The sequence below is a fragment of the Varanus komodoensis genome, unplaced genomic scaffold (genome assembly GCF_004798865.1).
Source record: "Varanus komodoensis strain SLA01 unplaced genomic scaffold, ASM479886v1 scaffold14_1, whole genome shotgun sequence".
NCBI lineage: Eukaryota > Metazoa > Chordata > Lepidosauria > Squamata > Varanidae > Varanus > Varanus komodoensis.
The window spans coordinates 11,221,505-11,242,229 of NW_025335438.1; the positions used below are offsets into that span (position 1 = coordinate 11,221,505).

General features: G+C 40.4%; 1 protein-coding gene across 1 annotated transcript; it reads left to right on the top strand.

The window, feature by feature from the left end:
- The first annotated feature begins 3,315 nt into the window (after positions 1-3,315).
- On the top strand, positions 3,316-18,736 carry TRAM1 (translocation associated membrane protein 1). The gene is made up of 11 exons (XM_044424265.1): positions 3,316-3,702; positions 6,610-6,673; positions 9,027-9,148; positions 9,297-9,413; positions 10,538-10,596; positions 10,928-11,012; positions 12,602-12,672; positions 14,167-14,271; positions 15,537-15,680; positions 16,429-16,586; positions 18,354-18,736. Exons 1-11 carry the CDS (start codon positions 3,580-3,582, stop codon positions 18,425-18,427), a joined length of 1,122 nt encoding a protein of 373 aa, XP_044280200.1. The 5' UTR covers positions 3,316-3,579; the 3' UTR covers positions 18,428-18,736.
- Positions 18,737-20,725: the final 1,989 nt, after the last annotated feature.

The following is a 20,725-nucleotide window of genomic DNA, read 5'->3' on the forward strand; positions in this document are numbered from 1 at the left end:
TGGCAGCTCTGCATGGCAGTGGTTCCGCTCCTATCTGGCCAGTAGATTTCAGAAGGTAGTGCTGGGGGACTACAGTTCTGTGCCATGGCAGTTTTGTCATGGAGTACCACAGGGCTCTATTTTGTCCCCCATGATCTTTAACATTTACATGAAACCACTGGGAGAGGTCATCAGGAGATTTGGACTGCGAAGTCATCAGTATGCTGATGACACCCAGCTCTACCTCTCATTTACATCTAATCCAGATGAGGCAGTGGCTGTCCTGAACCAGTGCCTGGCTGAGGTAATAGGTTGGATGAGGGCCAATAAACTGAGCCTCAATCCAGATAAGACGGAGGTACTTTTGGTGGGCGGTTTGGGCTATTGGGTAAGTGATTTTGGTCCTGTCCTGGACAGGGTTGCACTCCCTCTAAAGGACAGGGTCCGCAGCTTAGGAGTGCTCCTTGACCCGGAGCTGTCCCTGGAGGCCCAGGTGACGGCAGTGGCCAGGAGCGCCTTCCTTCAGCTTTGGCTGATCCAACAGCTGCATTCTTACCTAGACGAGCACTGCCTAGCAACCGTGACATAAGCACTGGTAATTTACTGGTTGGATTATTGTAATGGGCTCTACATGGGGCTGCCCTTGAAAACGGTCCAGATACTTCATTTGACACAAAATAGAGGTGCCAGGTTGCTGACAGGGGCCAGCCATTATTCTCATATAACATCGGTCCTCTACCATCTTCACTGGCTCCCAATTGAAGTCCAGGCCCAATTCAAGGTGCAGGTATTAACCAATAAAGCCCTAAAAGTCACATTTTCTTTTCTTCTTTTTTAGTTATGAATTGTAGTTTCTTGTATTATTGTTGATTGTTTAATGGTATTTTATATTGTTATTTTATCTTCCATAAACTGTCCTTAGGCTTCTTGCAAAGAACAGCATAGAAATGTTTTAATTAAATTAAATGTAAATTAAATCCTTGAAGCAGCATTGAAAACATAACTTTTTTAATAGGTGAATTGTATATTATGTTGTTTTGACACATTTATTAGTTTTATATTGATTTTGTGATTCTACTCTATTTTATCATTATTCTAAAATACTTAAATATATTTTACAAGGTTTTGAGTAAGAAAATAAAAAGAACCAAAACCCTCCAAATCAGCTGATTTAAAATGTTCACCTATTTTACTAATGTAAGTGATATATATGTGGGTTCTACATCAAACCACTGAAATAAACATCTGAAGGTTTGGAATAAGATTTCAACTGTATATAGATAACAATTGAAACAGGTGTTTAGAGATAGTTCTTGGATGTATGACTGAGCAAACAAACAGAAACATAAACCTGACAAGATGGAAGACTGGCCTAGATGGAGGTTTGCAACAGGTTTTGGAAAAGATAATCCTGTGTATGAAAAAATGGATATGGCATGCTGTTTGAAGATACTCCAAGTGTTAGCAGTGACTCAAGAGTCCATTTTACCACCCAAAGCTGGATTGTTAAATGTAGCCTTACTTATAAGTAGGATCTTACATCAGTACAAATCACCATCTGGAGTGGCAGGGGTGGGGAAAGTGGGCTGAGTGACTAGGGAGGAGAGTCATATGCTCATTCTACTCCAAACATGGGGCTAGAAGCTGGTGGGAAAATATCCGTACTGTCCCAGTCACTTAAACCCATATTTCTACAGCTGCAGCATTATCACTATCACCTGCATATATGTTCTGCTGAACATCTAAGTAAGGACATCTAAGTAGGCATGTGTAAAGTCAAGGTAGTAGAGAAAATGGATGCAGCATTTTGGAAGGGTCCTCCTCATGCTTCTTTAGGAGTAGCTAACTTCTGGTCCTTCACTTGTTCTAGCCTACAAGCCCCACCCTTCCTCATCATAGATTATGATACCTGGAGCCAATACAGTTGTGGTCAACAAAATGTTTTGTCTTACATTTTGCCCAGTCCTGTATTCTGTTTTAATTTCTTCACTGTTGACATTAAAGATGTGAAATTCTCCGTGGTCTTGATTTTTGCTTTCTTAATATTCCTGCTTTTTCAAGAAACAGAGGGATCCTACCATTGAAGCAGATGACATGACTGCTTTCTGTTTCTACCCCATCTGAACCCTGTTTCCTGCTAGATGGCTCTCTGCTGATGGGCTCCTAGTTTATCACCTGGAAGCCTTGTACAGCTGTTTGGTCTTTTCTCAATGCATTTTTCACCCTAAGAAAAACAATGCAAAACCCATAGAAAATGTAAGAGGTAACTTGTTGAAGATGACCTTAGCTGAGATTGTCTGTAAAATCCCATGAATGAGACCAAACAGTAGGAACCATAGTAAATAGCTTGCCCAAAAATGCTCTCTGTTACCAAAATAAGTTGATTTTGTCGTTTTATGGCTTTGTGGGTGGGCTATCAATAGCCGGTATTGACCTGCAGCCTCCCAACTGCTGCCATCCCATGCTTTAGGAACTCCAAATTTTGTGTCCTTACTCCTAAGTAGTTCCATTGCTAAAAAGAGCTCAGCTGGGTTACCTAATAAAACAAGCAAGCCTGCAGCAAGCAGTAAACCAATCTTCCTCACAGAATGAAGATAAGGGAGTTCTTAAAAAGTGGGTTTTCGAGGTCTAACTGAAGCATAATGACTTTTCTCTTTTTTAAGGTTACGGATGAGGAAGGTTAGATGGAAAATTTTGCTTTCCAACTCATGGAGTTGTTTTCCACTTCAGGGTATGCAAGTGCTAATATTGGGAGATGGCTGTGCCTGTCTGTGCCAGCAAAATAACAAAAGGTTTGCAGCATAAGCAGCGCATGTCCCCATAGCGCCGAACAGAGGGACAACAGAATATTTGAGTTATTTGGAGGGACGACTAAATATTTAAAGTATATGGAAGTCTTAGAGAAAGATATTATAGATTCAATATAATATATTCCAGCATATTTCAAGTAAACAGTCACAACGTTCATATGCTGAAACCATTTGCAGTCTTTACACATCTGCATTGCAAGAGAGACTAAAGAGCAGACCGACAGCAATCCCTCCAAATTCAGTGAAGGTGAATCCCATTAAATCGCTTTCTCTGCTTCTGCTCTGCAGACACGTTGCACTTTCACCACTCTTTAACAGGGAGGCACTTAATAAACTCGGAATAATCTCAGACAGTAGACTTCGTTCTAATAGTCCTTTCCTAGCTCTATGTCCCTTTCGAACAGTGCAGGAGCCTCGCTTTTCAGTACCGTTTTTGTTGGCAGAGCAGGCCTAGCGACTTTTTAGTCTCCACCTTTGTGGCCTCTCCTAGCCAATCACCAGAGAGTTACAGATTTGGTCTTCCTAGCCGGAAGGTGGTGGTGTTGCGACGCTTCAGAGCCTGCCAGAATGGAGCGAGGCCCCTCTTTCCGGGCGGGGGAGGGGGGCGGGGGAGCGGGGACAACTAGCTGCGGTTTCGAGCGCTGCTACTAGAGAAGGGAAGAGGCGGAGAGGCCGCCCGGGCTTCTTCCTCTCCCTCCGCAGGCCCCGCCGCAGAGAGCGCGAGCGGGGCAGTGGTGGTGGTAGCTGGAGCACGGGCTGAGGCGGGGCTTGTCGCCGCGCTGTGCCCGCCATGGCGATCCGCAAGAAGAGCAACAAGAACCCGCCCGTGTTCAGCCACGAGTTCGTCGTGCAGAACCATGCGGACATTGTCTCCTGCATGGCTATGATCTTTCTGCTGGGGCTCATGTTCGAGGTAAGGCCTCCCAGCTGGGACGGGAACAGTGAATGAGGCGAAGAGCCCAGAACGGCTGGGGGAGTGTGGGGGTGAACTGCAGCCGGTGGGTGGGTGGGGAGCTAAGTAGGTAAAAAGTGAGTCGGGGACCGGGGCGGCAGAGGATATCTGCTTGCCTCTCCCGAGCGAGACAAAAATCGTTTCTAGAAGCAAGAGGTGGTCGAGTTTTTAGTCCCTGCGGTCGCCGTGAAGAATGCCTTTGCTTGTCCTCGCCTTTCTTCCCGTAGTGCTCGACAGGAGAAAACGGCTCTAGCTAGTATTTGTGTAAAATGCCTATACAGATAGATGCACCAATAGATGCATCGATTTTTCTTCAAATGCAGCTTGGCACAGCTCGTAGCGAGGGGAAGAGTGTGAGCTTTCTGGTGGCAAATCTATCAATGTGCTTTGGGGAGGGGGATTAGAAAGCACTGGTGTGTCCCGCGTGGAGAGAACAGCTTCAGGCGGAGTGCAAGGCTGCGTTTCCACAGTATACCCTGCAGACATCTGGCGGATTGTTTGAGTGTCTTAGCATGCCTTATGCCAATCCGGTGCCCCCCAGATGTCTAAACTCTGCAACTCAGAACTTCTGGAGGGCATCAGGTTGGGGAAATCAGACCGGGAGGGTGGAAGAGAGAGGGCGCACTGGAGTCAGTGGGCCCCTCGTGTTAACGGAGGGGGCTGGAAAGAGGCGGATGTGTCTCCGTCGGCTCAGCAATTACTATGGTGGCTTTACGCGAGGAATAGCTGGCGGCAGTTCGCGCTGGGCATCCCCCCCACCGACAGCGATGACCGCCTCGCCCTGAGCCGATCGGGCCTGAAATTCTTCCTCTCTCCTTTCTCCCAATCCCAGGTGGGTTTCACACCCACTCCGGCTCTGTCCTGCCTGCCTGCCTTTTCTCACTCCCCCCCCCCACTTCTCCCCACCCCCTCGCAATGTAGTTTCCCCTGCGAACTGGCACGACGCTTGGCACCCTTCGCGGGAATAAGCCCCATTCTGCACAGCGGGGCTTGCTTCCGAGGAAGGCGTGCACTGGATTGCAGGTTCGGAGAAAGCGGGAGCGACCCCCGCAGTTGTGTGACGGGGGAGGGAGCAGTCGTGTATTTGGACAGGGGGCTCCGCCGCGCACGCCCAGCTCCAGAGTGTGCGCGCTTGCTCGCCTGCCTGCCTGCCTGCCGATAGTTCCTGGTCTCGGCAAGGTTACGTGGCACTCGGAGCGCGAGCGCAGTGGGGAGGGCGGGGAGACTTGGCCGCCACTACAATTCTGGGGGCGGGAAGGACCGGGCGGAGCGGCGGCGGCGGCGGTGTCGAGCAGAACTGGTTGTCAAGGCTGCGATGGGAGGGGGAAGTGCGCCCTATCCTTTGTGTGGTACGGGCAGGACTACAAAGCCCATGGGGCGCTGCGGCACAGGGCCCCTCCCCTCGGCTCCAGGGAAGGTGAAGGGGACGATAGTGACGTGCACCTCGTGAACCCGCAGCCGGCGCTAGTAGTTCTGGACGTGCTGGTCGCTTGCAATAATTATGCACAGCAGGAGGAGGGGGACGGGCTTGCCCCACGCCCCTCCAGACAGTGTGACACGTACTAAAGTGTGCCTGTCATGGCTCCCACGATTGCAAGCAGAAAGGGAAAACTGCTCATTTGCCTTCTCCCCACTGCTTATTTGCTAGTTTGTGTGGGGAAACGGGCCGTGGCTGACCTCAGCCTTCCAAATCATTTGCTCAACTGCAGGATTTAAGTGGGGCTGCTCTAAGCAAGGATAGCAACTTGGCACTTTGCAGAAGTTTTGAATTACAGCTCCCAGAATGTCTTGTCTGTTAGCCCATGCTAGTTGTGTCTGATAAGAGTTGTAGTCCAAGCCATCTGCAGAGCAGTAGCCTGCCTACCTCTGCTTTGGAATAAAGATATCAATTTTAAGACCCCATAAAGGCATTTCAAAAGTAACTGTAGTTATTAAGAAAGTAATACATAAGAATGATGCACTTTAAAAGGAACTCCAGTTAGAATTCCAAGTAAGAGTAGCAGCTCAGGGGGTTTTGGGGTGGGGTGGGGTCAAACACTCAAATGTCTTTTTTAAAAAATTTAATTTTCATGGCATTAATTTAGTTGGTTGCATGGCTTTTATCATTTTGCTAAGTGTACCCTTTGCTTTTTGAAACAAGAAATTGAAGAAACTACACTTTTATCCCATACTACTTGTCCATGAACAGTGCAGATTTAATAAAAATCAAACCAATTTGAATATGACTGTTGTGGCATTTTGACTGAGAAAAAAAAATGGTGCCGTTGCTTTCATTATTCGAACAGCCCCAGTTTAGTAAGAATAGCACATTTGGTTTAGTATAAGCATTTGTGGACATTGTCCAAGCTTATGCCCATATAAATCTGTTAGTTTTAAGGTGCTGCAAAACTCTCTGTTGTTTTCCCTGAAATAGACTAGCACAGTAACCCCTCTGGAAACAGTCTTGTTAGTAGCTGCTCTCCTGGGCTGCTGTGGCAAGAAAAATTGCTTCCATGTGCCAGATAAGGACATTTACAGATGTTGGTTCTTTTGGCTTCAGTTAACAATAGGAATATCTAGGCAAGTAGTCTAGAAAGAAATGTCTGGGCATTTATTTGTGTTCTTGGACTATAATGTGTTTTGAAACTAGCTGTAGCAGCAATTATGTGTAGTTTGATTATCTTCCATTCAGCCTAGTTGAGTATTCTGAAGCACTATTGGTAAATGCTGCCCTGCTATCTCTCTGATTTCCAGCACAGTCCTATATGTATATATTCAGGCATAAATCTCACCAAATTTAATGGAGATTGATAAGCAGTAAATGTGCAGCATTTCTGCTTGCTGTGCTGTTTGCAGTATGTTTTTTATTTGGCTTTGTTTTTGTTTCAGGTCACAGCAAAAGTAGCTGTTGTCTTTGTTACTCTTCAGTACAATGTTACTATTCCTGCCACAGGTAATGTTCTAAGAGATGTTGAAGCTTGTGTTTTGTGTGGTAAACACCATGCACGTGTGCTAATATATTGCCATCTAATTGGACAGTTCTAAGATTTGCTTAGCAATTACTACCTTAAGATGTACAGCTGAGCGTTTAGTCTGTTACATGAACAAACCTTGAAAGATGCTAGAACTGTCCACTTTTTTCTTCCTTTGTTCCCTCTTTTTGGGTAGATTGTTATTTCATCCCTTCTTTCCTGATTTGCAGCAAACAGTACTTTTCTACTTCATCCCATGTTGCGCTGTCCCATATAGTTTGCACATACCCTGCGAATAAGAATTACAAATTATGATTTGGGTTTTTTCCCCCTTTTGGTTTACTGTGCAAGCACTTGAGATGTAAACTTTCTAGACATTTTGAAATCTTGAGGAAAAGCAGAGGGGGAGATTTGATGAAATAGCAGTGCTTTATATTTTTTTAGCCCTCAGTTTTCTCCTTCCCCAATCCACTGGCCTCCAGATAATTTGGTCCAATGGTCAGGAATGCCAAGATTGTAGTCCAAAACACCTGGAGGACACCAGGTCAGGGAAAGCTGCTTTAGGAATATTCCCCTGGTTTGCTAACAAAATGATCATAACAATTAATTTTTTTAACCCAAGCTAAATTTATTATATCAGACTTCATAGTTTTATGAGCTAAGCAAGTTACACATAGTATATTTTAGGTTTCTATTAGGGGAAACTTTAGTAATTAATCTATAAAACATATGAATCATGCTTGAAGGCAAAAGGAGGATTAAGAAGTGGAGGCCAGAGAAGACTAATATACAGTATCTGTTCATGTTTGAAAGGCATTATAGGAATATTCCTAATCCTGTTCCTGTTCATGTGGTGGAGTTTAAGAAAAGTGTGTCCTGAAAGAAAAGCTATTCAGAGTTTATTTAGCTGAAAAAGGAATAGGAAGAAACCATATTAAACTTAGAATCTGTAAACAATCTGAGCCTATAATTTGAAGGCTGACATTGTATTGTTTGAAAATAATTTCCATTTTTTTTTATTTTGAAAGTTTGTCTCTATGTATGATGTCAGTTTCGTGCCTATGCCAAAGGCTACTGGGTTTCTTTTAGCTAGAGAGGTTTTAATCTGGTGTCATTTGTTAAAGGTTTTATAGCTGAAGCAACATTCCCTGGTGGTGAATTCTAATTAAGAACTTTAAAATTGTGGCAGTAAGTTGTATAGACCCAAGTAATTATGAAAAAAGAAACAATAGTGGGATAACCTACATGATGTTTTCCACATCTAGTGGCAGAATAACCTACGGATTTCTTTCACATTGAGTTTTATATTAGAACTACTGTATTAATTGACTGCTATTAGCATCTAACCAGAACAAGCCCAGAAGCAGAGGACTCTGTAGAACAAAACTGAAACTGTCAGAATGCAGTGTTGGTATTCACATATTGGGAAATTTTAATAAGGAATTAAATAAATATTCTGGTAATATTACAGAGAGAATTAAAACAATTTTCTTCATGTCTTCATTCATTTCAGAAATGTTATAGTTCTCATCTTTGTAAAAGATTTATTTTTCAGAAAAAAAAACTTTGCAGATAGATTACGATGCATAAACACGTTGTTTTAACTATTTTATTCAGCATTCTAAAAGAAAATATTTCCTAATCCAAAGCTGTTCTTTTTTCAGGGTTGGGTTTTTTTGGGGGGGCAGGGGGAGGAATAGTAATTAGAAGAAAGGAAGTAGATCATTTCTCTCCTAAATATTCCCAGTTTTGGGGGGTTTGCATTTCTAGTAAGCACAAACAATAATCTAATAAAATGATAAATAGTGGTTGCTGTAAACTCAGGAAGGAACCATGGTTTGCTAGAGCATAGAAATCTAATCTAGGAGAGTTTGTTCATATTTTTCCAACCACGATTTTGCATTAGGTCTGACACTGCCTATACCAAATATAACTTGGATCCTGCAATGGAAACTAACAATAACTTCTTTCTTCAGATTAAAACTAATCAGATAGAAATCGCAAAGTGTTGACTATTTTAAGTTCCTGTGTGGATGATGATGATTAATTAGGCTTATATCCTGCCTTTTCTTTTTTAAAGAACTCAAAGGGGTTTTCATCATTCTTCTGATTCTCCTGCTTTTACTCTTATCCCCACAGTAACAGCCCTGTAGGTAGGTTGGACTAAGAATCTGTGACTGGTCCACATTCACCCAGTTGGCTCCATGGATGAGCAGGGACTAACACCAGACCCACACTCTTAACCATGTAATTGGTTTTTAGTAACAGTTGTAAATTGGAGGGAAGTGTGCTTAAAATAAATATATTTGAATATTGCTGTCTTTTCTTTGTTAGAAGAACCATCTACAGACACAGTCACGTTGTATCACTATGGTATCAAAGATCTGGCTACTGTTTTCTTCTACATGCTGGTGGCAATAATCATACATGCTATTATTCAAGAATACGTATTAGATGTAAGTATTATCCATTAGGGCAACATTCACTGTTACTAGTAAAACTTAATTGACTGCATGCATGTATTGTAGATTTGAATTTTAGATTTTGGTTGACTTGATAACTTTAGTTGTTGTACAGATAAATAATAGAAGTATTTTCCTTTAGAAAATTAACAGGAAAATGCACTTTTCCAAAACAAAACACAGCAAGTTCAATGAATCTGGACAACTAAGTGCATTCTACCTTTTCTCCTGTGTGTGGGGGACAAGCATTCTTGTGTCTGTGAGTATCTTACTTTATACAATTAGCATAAAAAGATATTTGAAAGTCTGGACTGCCTTATTAGCATTGGGGCAGTTCTGTGGTCAGTAAACACTGTCTGGCCAGCCATGGAAAAAGTTGAGAGACTCAGCTCTGACTTCAGAAAAGTGCTCCAGTGTTGAACCTGGGGCTCCAACTTCAGAGCACCTTCCCTTTGTCTTTGCTGTCAGCATGATTCTTTCCATGCTGCTACAGCTCTGGCTGTGGAACGAGTGAGCAGGACATTCCAGGAGGAGGGGAAGCATCAAGGACTGGAATCCTATGAGAAACCCAGGCAGTGCGTCCAGCAATTCTCACAAGCTGGTAGATGGCCAAAATCAGCCATCCAAGTGTTTGAGGGGTGGGAGGAGCACTAAGGCAGTCTTTGCCTCTACACCCCTTCTGACCTTCGCCGAATGCCCATAATCCATAATGTTTGGAGTTTTATGGACAGCAGTTACTTATTATATCAGAAGTAGTGAAAAATTTCAAACTAATCTTTAAAAGTCATGTGGCACCTTAAAAGATAACACACATATTTTAACATAAGCTTTTGTGGATATGAACATCATTTTAGCTGTAGTTGACCTGTGTTGGTTGACATAAATGGCAATGTAGTAAATTGCCTTTCAAATTTTCGCACAACACACACACACTTATTTATTTTCTGAGCTAAAAATCCTGCTGACAAGAGGCAGGCAAGAAAAGAAGAGGATGGAACTAATTTTATGTCCTTTCCTCAGCTTAGATTACAGAAAGCAGCTAGACTGGTCTGTACGTTCATCTAACTGACTTACCCTTTGGTGGGCAGGTTGGGTACTGGAGAGCCCCTAAGATCCTGTGTACCCAGTTCTCTTCCTCTCCACACTCCAGCATCTCCTTCTCTTACGAGTTGTTTTTGCAGCTTCATAAGAAACCCTTTCCATGGCAACTGCGAGGAGATGGGGGAGGAACCATGATGGGATCTCTTCCTCAACACTTAGAGCTGCCTGTGGATGCAGAAGAGAATATCCATAGCATCTTATGGTGCCCCTAATGCTGTCTAGGAGCCATTAGATTGCTCTGTATCTCCAGGAGAAATACTAACAGGATACATTTGTTTTCAGGAAAACTATGTATCTGATCCAACCTCTCTCTGGAGGGACTATCCGCATACATCAATGCCGTAAGTTTATGTCATAGGATTAGTGGGATGGTGTATATCCAGTAGTTCCTTTAAGGTATCTTGCTTTTCATATTAACATAATAACTTGCCTCCGAGTATTAAAATGACCCCATGTTTACATGAGCTAAAAGTGTGCTGTCCTGATGTTCTTACATAATTTCCAGAAATGTTTCTGCTAGTGGCATGTGGCCCATAGTTTTTGTTAATCGCTCTAAACATACTTTTTGTAAAGTGTCAGATATACTCCTTTGTAATATAAAACCAAGCAGGTCTTTTTGAAGAGGTATTTCAATATTTTTCAATTGTTATTTTCCTTTGCTGCCTTACGCAGGTTTCAGATGAAGTTTTTTTACATCTCTCAACTAGCTTACTGGTTCCATGCTTTTCCAGAACTTTATTTCCAGAAGACAAAGAAAGTAAGTGTAGCTTTACTTTCCTATTTTGAAGCCTATGAAATGAAAACAATTATTTAATTAACCGGACAGTAGGTACAAAAATTTAGCTTATCTAAAAGGCAAGTAGTAGAGCTTTAAGTAAACTTATTGTATGTTTTATCCACATACATTGAGAATCTATTTTATGTGACTGTTGCCTGGCTTTGAAAGTTATCAGCGTTCTTTGACACATCATGTGCGGCTTTTGAGATAGGAAAGAAGACTTTCATAAGTTGCCTTTCCAAGGCCCCTGTCTTGAATTCTTTGTAATATTACCTTACTTTCATGTTGTGATGGAGGGTTGGGTGGTCACATGTTGTTCTTCTTAACAACTTTAGGTGTCATCCTGTACCTACTAACATGAGAGTAAGTCCCATTGAATTCAGTGGGTGGTGTAAGTAGACAAACTAAGATTGAATTGTAAGCTAACTGCAGTTCGGCAACTAATTCTTTTGCCCTGCAAATCTAAGATATATTTAGGGAAGGAAGGACCCAACTAAGATAGCTGAAAAACTTGGATAAGTATTACATGAACTGGATGTGAGGATGTTGTTCACATCCTCTAGCATGGTTATGAGGAGGAGCTTAAATAGAATATGAATCCATTCACAGTTCTCTTCCCTCTCCCACCTAACTGCCTCTCCGTATTTGGAAATAATGAGAAGCTCCTTATTAATATTTAAATTAATGAAGTAAAAGCTTCCAGTCTCCCCACATAGCGCTAAACTGTCCATAGTTTTCCCTAAGCATAAACCCATTCTTAAAAAATCAGTACCTCTCCATAGTGTAGAGGTGATTGTGTGGCTTCTGTTTTTATTTTTAGTCAGAGGAGGATGGGGTAGGACTAAATGAAGTGACATTGCAGTATTGGTCAGCTCTGGCTTTTGAGGATCTCAGTGCAAACTGGAACAGCAGTACAAACACTGATATTTGCACCATTGCAGTAATTCATATTACTATCCAGAAATCTCTTTGCCTACAAACCAAATTGAATTTTCTGCTCGGTTGAACAGTATAACATAAGTAACTAGGACATTAAAGTTTTAAAGATGGCAGAGCAGCAAATACTGAAGAGGAATTTGTATGAAAGATACATCAGTGTTTATGAAACACTCTTAAGTACCATTTGACTATAAATACTGTATCCACTTAATAGTTGGAGCAACAGTAATACATGCAGTCACTTCATGTGTAGAGAAACATTGAGCTGTTGCAATCTGGATCTTTATGTAGTAGGTTCTAGAAATCTTGCTAGCATATGAAATCTTCATTTCTTTTTTGTTGCAGGAATAGAAGGTTGGTTTTGTGTGTGCTTCAAGTTTAGATTAATGAAATTGGACATATATTATTTAAAGAGACAGTTATCTTCTAGGGTTTCTATGATAGAATAGCTATGCTATTCTAGAATAGATGTTATAGCTTTAAGAACCTCCAGATTTAGCTATTAGGATCTGCAGCACAGAAGACAAAAATTGTCATGATTGGGTAATACCAAAAAGTGATAAATATGTTTAAGGTGATAGAGTTTCATTGTAGAATTGTTAAATAGATAATGTGTGGCTTTTTCATAGGAGGACATTCCTCGCCAACTTGTCTACATTGGACTTTATCTTTTCCATATTACTGGAGCTTATCTGTTGAAGTAAGTGACACACTTATTTTGCTGCTATCGTATATCTCCATAGAGGGAAGGAGTGCAATAACAATAAAAAGTGTAATAATAAGATAGTGTTTCAGATTGTGCCCCATTACCTCATGTTATCTTCCTCTTATGTTATTTGCCTCGTGTTTTTCTTTCCCTTTTAAAAACAAATGAAGGCAATGAGCTCATTTTTGAGTTTGGACTATAGAATGTGCCTTGAATGGGTACTCCAGCTCAGTATAAAAGGAGATACAGTACCTTTTGTATGTTATGCCGTTTTCCCACCTTTAAAAATGTTGCTAGTCGCGAAGACGTGTCCAACCCATTGTGACCCCATGGACAACATTCCTGTCCTCCACCATCCCCCGGAGTCCACATAAGCTCACGCCACCTGTGTTCAAGTCCCATTCCTCTAGTTGTTTTGCTGGCTTCATTAGCAAGGTATCCAGTCATTTCAAGGCACTTGAAGGGGTAGAAAACAGGTGCAGGGAGTTAAAGGCAGTCCTTTGAGCAATTCATTATAAGTTAAAGGAAAATGTGGGCTTTTTGTTGTTGCTGCATTGCAAAGTTCAAAGCCGAACACCACTATGACCCACACATTACTCTGGGAAATACATATTGAAAGCGTTCACTCAGAACCCTAACCCAATAGAATTTCTGCATCATAGCTAAAGCTAACTTTTTTTACATTTTTACTTTGACTTGTATCTACTTTTATGTCGGACCCTCAAGGCACCTGATTGTCAGTTTAAAAATCAATAGTAATGCATTAAAATGCCCTCTATGAAAAGTACTATTGGCAAGAAGAGTAGAATTCACAGTTGGCATACAATTGCCATCAAACAAGTCCTCTTCCCCAAATGCTCTGCCCATTTCTCTTATTTTCAAAAGGCCAATAACATCAGAGGTGGATGGACCTGCATCGGGGTAGTGTTTCAGAACTGTGGCACCACAACCAGGAGCACCCACCCCATGCCCATTAGCAGTAACTCAAATGGCAGGGAAACCATAAGAAGCTTTTCACTTTTCAGTGTGATGTGGTAGTTAGAATGTTGAACTGAGAGATCCAGGTTCTAGTCCCTACTTAGCCATGAAGTTCACTAGGTGACTTTGGGCATTTCATGGATTCTCAGCTTAACCTGTGAGGTCACAGGGTTATCTTTGTGAGGATAAAAATGGACTAGAGGAGAACTAAGTAAGCTGCTTTTGATTCCTCACAAGATGCAATGTAATAAAAATAAGTTCAATTATTTTTTTCATTCCAATTATTTTTACCCTTCAGTCACCTTTAATATGTTGGGGTGTGCTTCATTTCCAAACCCGCTTTAAAGGAGACATGGGGAACTGAACTTCCGGTGTTGTGCCATGAATGAATGTACCATATTTCATTCCATGCAATCAACTCTTATTTCATTACAAATGAAATGCTAGCTGAATTGATATTTTGTGTCACTTTACTAATTAACAAACTTTTGTTTCTTTTTGTTTTAATAGTTTGACTCACCTTGGGCTTGTCCTTCTTGTGTTACATTACGTTGTGGAATTTCTGTTCCACATTTCCAGACTATTCTACTTCAGTGACGAAAAATATCAGAAAGGGTAAGTACTTCACTGTGTTTGCTCCTTCTAGTGCATCTAGAAATACCACATGAATATTTCCAGTTAACAGTTGCATGCAGTAAAGGACCCTTCAGCGAATACCTGGCTTTATATAAACCTAAACAAACATCTTGATATAAGCTTTGTAGTGATTTGCCTGTTTTATTTTTATTTTAAATGGTGAACTTAAACTAGCAGCCTATAGCCAAATATTTGGCTTGTTTTTTTCAGATCACTATATAAACTTCATCCCATCTTATCTATCCAGTTTTCTCCTTTCTCTTTCAGACTTGTTTCCTTTCTACAGAGATAAAGGTCTTACCACCACCACTGTAGGGACTTATTTGGGTGTCCCAGAAAGAGTGAGGCTGTGTCTTACCAGGCAGAGCTTTAAAATTTATTTATTATATATTTATTATATGTGTATGCTGCCCCATTAGTCATAAGGCTCTGAGTGACTCACACATATTTCAGCAGCAATTAAAATGGTACATAATATGCATAATACATTTAAAAGAGTATATAATGTAAAAAACCCCAGTAAAACTAAAATCAATAATTAAAATAGGCATACAATTAAATAATAAGTTAAATTAATCAGTACATTAAATAATTTTTCAAAATATTAGTAAATTTAAGCAAAATTAAATAAAAATACAAAAGGTAAAAGCTGGTGCAGACAGCAGAAATTAACAACGTGAAATTAGTAGAACCATAGACAAAGGGCTCACCCACCCAAGTAATGGCAAAAAAAGAAGTTTTTAATTGGTGCCTAAAAAAAAAAATGAAAAGGTGGCACCATCCACATCTCTGATGTAAGAGAGTTCCATAACTGGAACTCTATTGTGAAAAAGGCCCTCTCCTCACCATCTCCTCCTTTACTACATTAAGAGGAAAAATGCCAAGAAGGACCACAGATAATGATCTCAGTGACTGGGTTAGTATATATGCAGATAGGCATTCCTTCAGGCAACCTGGCCCCCAGCTGTTTAGGGCTTTATATGTTATTGTGAACACCTTGAATTGGGCCCCAGATGGCAACTAACAGCCAGTGTAGCCTGTGCAGGACTGGTGTGATGTGTTTGTGTGCCAGCTCTCATCAGCAGGCATGCCACCTGATTTGTTTCTTAATGTATGTGTGAAGGCCTCTGGCACATTAGTGGACAGTAGACTAAAGATAATTGACATACCAACTTCTAAGATTGTGGCTGTAAATCTTTTACAGTATCATAATGAGATATGAACATCTCCTCTCTTCCTCCTAGGTTTTCACTGTGGGCCGTTCTCTTTGTTCTGGGAAGACTCCTAACATTGATCCTTTCTGTCCTTACTGTTGGATTTGGCCTTACGAGAGCAGAGAATCAAACACTGGATCTTAGTACTGGAAATTTCAATGTGCTACCAATCAGGTATGATGCAGATACACATCCATGAAGGATGCATTATAATCCATGCATTAAAACAGAAACTCAAACATCCATGGTATCTGGCAAACAAAGACCCAGTAAATTAATTGGTGCATGTGATGGGCTGCTGCTTAGAAGGAGATGCTGAATTAGGTGGACCATTGGCCAGATTTGACAAAGCCTTTGTTTTCATTCTTACAGTGCTGTAAAACCATGATTTTGGCCTACCTACACATGTTTGAATAGTTTTTAATTTGCTTTAAAACATTACATCAAAAAGCCTAGTTTACACTGCCACTGGTTTACCAGAAATGTTTTTTTGTACCGTCACAGCATTCTACATTCTGCAAATAGTGTATGTCATTACGATATAGTGAAGATATTCAGTGACCTATTTTGGTTCAAAATGTACAGTAAGACGCAGCCCTCAGAATGTAAAACTGGATGTGTATTCCTGGTTAGAGGGTTAAATGTTATCTTTCCTGTCATAACAACATAGTTTGGTTACTGCACAGGAAAGGAAGAGCTTGTCAGTATTGCATTTTCAGTGTGCACATTCTGACTACCCTTGTTAGAGCCCTATAGTTGATCAATGCTAGCACTAAACTTGAGGCTTCTGTTATAGCTTTCCCACATAACAGGACCTGCATCAGTGGCCTTTCAAGAGACTTTGTCCCAGAAAAGACAGTTTTCCTGACGTTTATCATCTCTGGATCTTCAGGAATCCTTACAGTGTGTCTCTTATTTGTAGAATCAGTGTGCTGGCTTCCATCTGTTTAACACAGGCCTTTATGATGTGGAAGTTCATTAATTTCCAACTGAGAAGGTGGAGAGAACATTCTTTGCCTCCCCAGCCAGTGAAAAAGAAGTTTGTAACGGCTAAAGGCAAGCCCTCCAGAAAAGAAAGAGGTGTGTACATCAGTATTTTTCAAAACCTGTTTGTTAGATTTCAGGGTAGGGTTGGGAGGAAAATAGTTGCTGCATGCATTTATGAAGCTGTAACCTGCATGATTTAACCCAATACCAAGTTCCCTGAATTTCAGGAAGATTGTCATGATTGACTGTGCATCCAGTTATCAGTCAAATAGTTTTCTAAACTGATAAATGAGCTTTGAGTATGTATACACTATTCTTGGCCTATCTCAATGAATAGCTACCTTTCAGATAGCAAAGCTTGATGCTACAACTTAAATGCCTATATTGTATTTGAAATACTTCTACATATTTTATTAGATTAGTGTCTTACTTTTTGAGGACAGTCCACAGGTTGTTTGTAGCATTTGTAAAATGTGACAGCTCCATTAAAAATAGAAATGCATCCACAAAGGAGATTCAGGAGGGGTAGAGCACAGGTTCAGAAAGAGAACTTTGGCTATTGGATGGTATAGAAATGTGATAAATAAACAACTAAGAAAGGAATTTAAAAATCCTCACACACACATTTTCTCAAGATGCATTGACCACATCTTGAAAGAGTATAGACATTGCACTGGTTGGACCTGAATTTATTGTATCTTGATCATTGTAAAACAGATACAATACTGTTTAAATTGCCAAGAGAGTAGCAGCACTGAGCATGCCCAATGTGTGTATATATATATATATTTTTTTAAGCCTGCACTGGTAAAAGTGCTAAAGAACAGGACCGCTGAGTCACCATCTTGTTGGCTAGAGGTAATGTCAAGTTTCTAGTGGCAACCTGTTACTTAAGAGCTAAGGGTCTTGTGCAAGAATTGCACAATTGCAGGAATACAGTACATTCTTACTCCACTTTAGACTGAAGTGATCAGAAGGAGACTTCCGTATTCCTGCATTCCAGGGCCAGAGCCAGGACTCTGATTGCAGAGCACCCGCCCTGTACCCTCACAACCTATGTGGTTCTTTCCACCCCAGCTGTGACTTCAATTTGGGAGGTTTTCCAGACTGTGGGGGAAAGGAGGTGTGAAGCTCTACTGGAGGATAAGGAATCCTGTCAGTTCCTAGTGTCTTCTCCTCAGAGGCAGGGGCAAATGACATAACAAATCTGGCTATCAATTTCTTTTGCAAGATGGGACAAGCACAGAGACTTTCCATTGCTCCACATTCCTTCCTACACTTGATTGGGTGCCAGCATTTCCCTGACTTCAGACAGTTATGAGCAGACCACATTGGATGATACCCTAAATGACAAATACCTTATGGGGCTTTTACCTATTTGGCATCCCAGCCTTTTTTCCCCATTTTGTACATTTCTATCCCACTTTTCCTGCAAGGTGGAATTAAGGATGCACCCTTTTTATCAACTGGAGCTTGACAGAATGGGTGCCTAACAGATCTGGCTTCTCAGCAGAGCTGGTAGTAGTTCTGCTCCCTCTTTGCTAAATCATTCCAAAATTGGCTGCTCAGATTTCTCTTATAATTTTGGAGCCTCCATATGTTCATGCATGCACACACAGTCATTATAAAATTTTGGACATAACTATACATGGAATTTATTTTAAAGTCATTGTAAGAATCAGGGTGTTCAGCTAACTATACATTTTTCTGATGCAGCAGGACAGTTCTGTGTCCTTAAAGTTTGTTTTTCTACCAAATAAAGTCTAAGAAATGTATGTTAAGAGGATCTAAGTTTCTGTGTAATTTCCTAGGTTTTGTATTGAGAAGAAAGTGTTAATGATGTGTATTTTTTATTTTTAGAAAATGGAATAAATGGAACATTAACCTCAAATGGAGCAGACTCACCTCGCAGCAGGAAAGAAAAATCATCTTAAAACAGAATTTTATTAAGTTAATTGACTAATATCCCCAAAGAGAACTTTTTACTTTGGAAAGTCCTTCAGCACCAGAGTTCCTAATGTTAACAAAAATAAAATAAAAATAATGCTTTTTTTGATTATTGCTACCATAATGTTTTATGCAACTTTTAAAAATGTTTTAACTCAAAAGTGGGGGCCACATTTTTTTTTATATCTTTGGAAATGTTTTTGAGTACTGATTGAAATCCACTTGTCAAAATCAGTGACACAATCTGGCATTCCTTCTAGCTTTACAGTGGTGAATAAAGTCCATTCCAAAAATGATATGAAGTTCTGTTTTTAAGAAGAACATGAAAATTAAAGTTAATCCTTTTTTTTAGATATTTGCTAAAACAGGTGTATATTTTGATTTTATGGCTCATAACAGAAGTTGTAAACTACCAAATACTCATTAACTTGTAGGCAGTATCTACAATGATTCAAGACATTCCCTTATTAAAACACAGTTGGACTGATTAAACTGTTGCTTTATGCATATGTTATCTAAGAATCTCCAGTGCATATTGTTGGATTTTGTTGACTATACCCTTTTGATGTAGGATATCATGTCTTTATAACCAATGATAAATGATTAGGGCTCATGCACATATAGATTGGATCCAGAAGTGCTGTTCTGCAAATGCAGGGTTTCCTCCTGTTCATGGAAGGAAATTTGATCTACTTGCGACTGCTGCTAGAGAGAGTCATTGTCCCTGTGTTTCCCTGATTTCCCCAGTATCCCTGGTGCTACCAAACATGCTGTTTTAGAGGCTCCCCTAACTTTTCAGAATAGATTCTGACAGTGGAGGAAAGTTATGATAACTGGCAAAAATTACTTCCTCCCTTCCCATGGTAGCGTCCAGTTGCTGGTCCAGGCAAGTCTGGATCGAAAGCACAGCCTTATAATTTCTTCACTGAGCATCATATTTCTCTTCTGTAGTGTTTCTCTGTCTTGTATTCTTCTATTTGTTTTAGCTGAGTGTAGGACAGCTAGAACAAATTAGCATTCTGAATTCAATATCTCCTGACATTACTGATGTAGCACACAATTAGAAGCAGCTCATGAAATACCCAAGTGCATGTTCCAAAGAATAATTGGATGAATTGAAGGCTATTACTTCTTGAATCTGAACCACAAGCTGGATGTGGGAAAAAGTGTTCTTGTATTTTTACTGCCACTTCTTACCAATATGCCAGTGGGCATTCTTATCTGACTATCTGTGACTTTGTGGATGAAGGGTGAGGGGCACAGAAACCGGATGAGTATGTCAGACTGGAGGATAATGTGTGGATGGGTTTTTAGAATACCCACCACATATGCATCATGTGTCTCCCTTGTTATGTGTGATTATGGCCCATATAATCACACACAAAGCTCTTAAAGCAATACTTTATATCAGGATTAGGAGTCCATTCTTTGAATGATTCCTTACCTGGGATAATTGGATTATTTTATTCACTTGCATTTCCTGTAAGCTTAAATCAAAGTGGAGTTTTGTGAAGATCCAGATCTTCATAGCTTGAATAATGATTCTAAGAAATTGTAATGACTTAGTTTAGTACCACAAAACAAAATGAAGGTCATGTCAGTTTATGCTTCTGAATGAAATTTTCAAGATGATTGGAAGTGAATGTTGTAACTATTGTACCTTTTAAAATGTAAATTTGTCATTTTAAAGAAGAGCCCAAACACAAATTTCAATATCCCCTCAGATTTTAGTATTTATTTATTGTAGTTGTATGTCATCCCATAGACCAAGGGCTCTCTTTACAAGTTCTGAAAATATTTGCTTGAAAATGAAAAATGGCATATGCTTCGAGTGTGATGGACAAGGAGGACACATTTCAGAATGTTCCCTTGGTTATATGTCTGTATGCATGTCAGTCCCAGCTGGCTGAGAATTCTGAAGTACCCCCAAGGAAATCTCAAGAGCATTTTTCGCAAATATACAGAAAAAAGGTGCTTCTGGCCAACTGTGCTTCGCTCTATTGCTAACTTCTGTGTGTGTTCGCTTATTTATTTTACCTGAGAAGGGAAGGAGTGCTTCTTGTTTTCTTGTGTCTTTACCTACAGTATCTTCCAAGCAGAATTTGACTACACATCATTTTTGATGATCTGGTACTATATGACTAGGATCTTACACACTTGAAGTAAAAATCTATGCAGTAGTTGGTGGTAAACTGCTAACTGGTGGATGATATTTCATCTGTCAAACTATCTTATGAGATAGGTTAGGTTGAGCTATTATAATGAGTTGTCTGGCAAACTTCACA

What these genes read in the sequence shown, in the direction of transcription:
- TRAM1 (XM_044424265.1), top strand. Translation starts at nt 3,580, where the DNA reads ATGGCGATCCGCAAGAAGAGCAACAAGAACCCGCCCGTGTTCAGCCAC. An exon ending in ATTTCCAGAAGACAAAGAAA is followed by an intron (nt 11,013 to 12,601) that starts GTAAGTGTAGCT and finishes GCTTTTTCATAG; the next exon opens with GAGGACATTCCTCGCCAACT. An exon ending in GACGAAAAATATCAGAAAGG is followed by an intron (nt 14,272 to 15,536) that starts GTAAGTACTTCA and finishes TCTTCCTCCTAG; the next exon opens with GTTTTCACTGTGGGCCGTTC.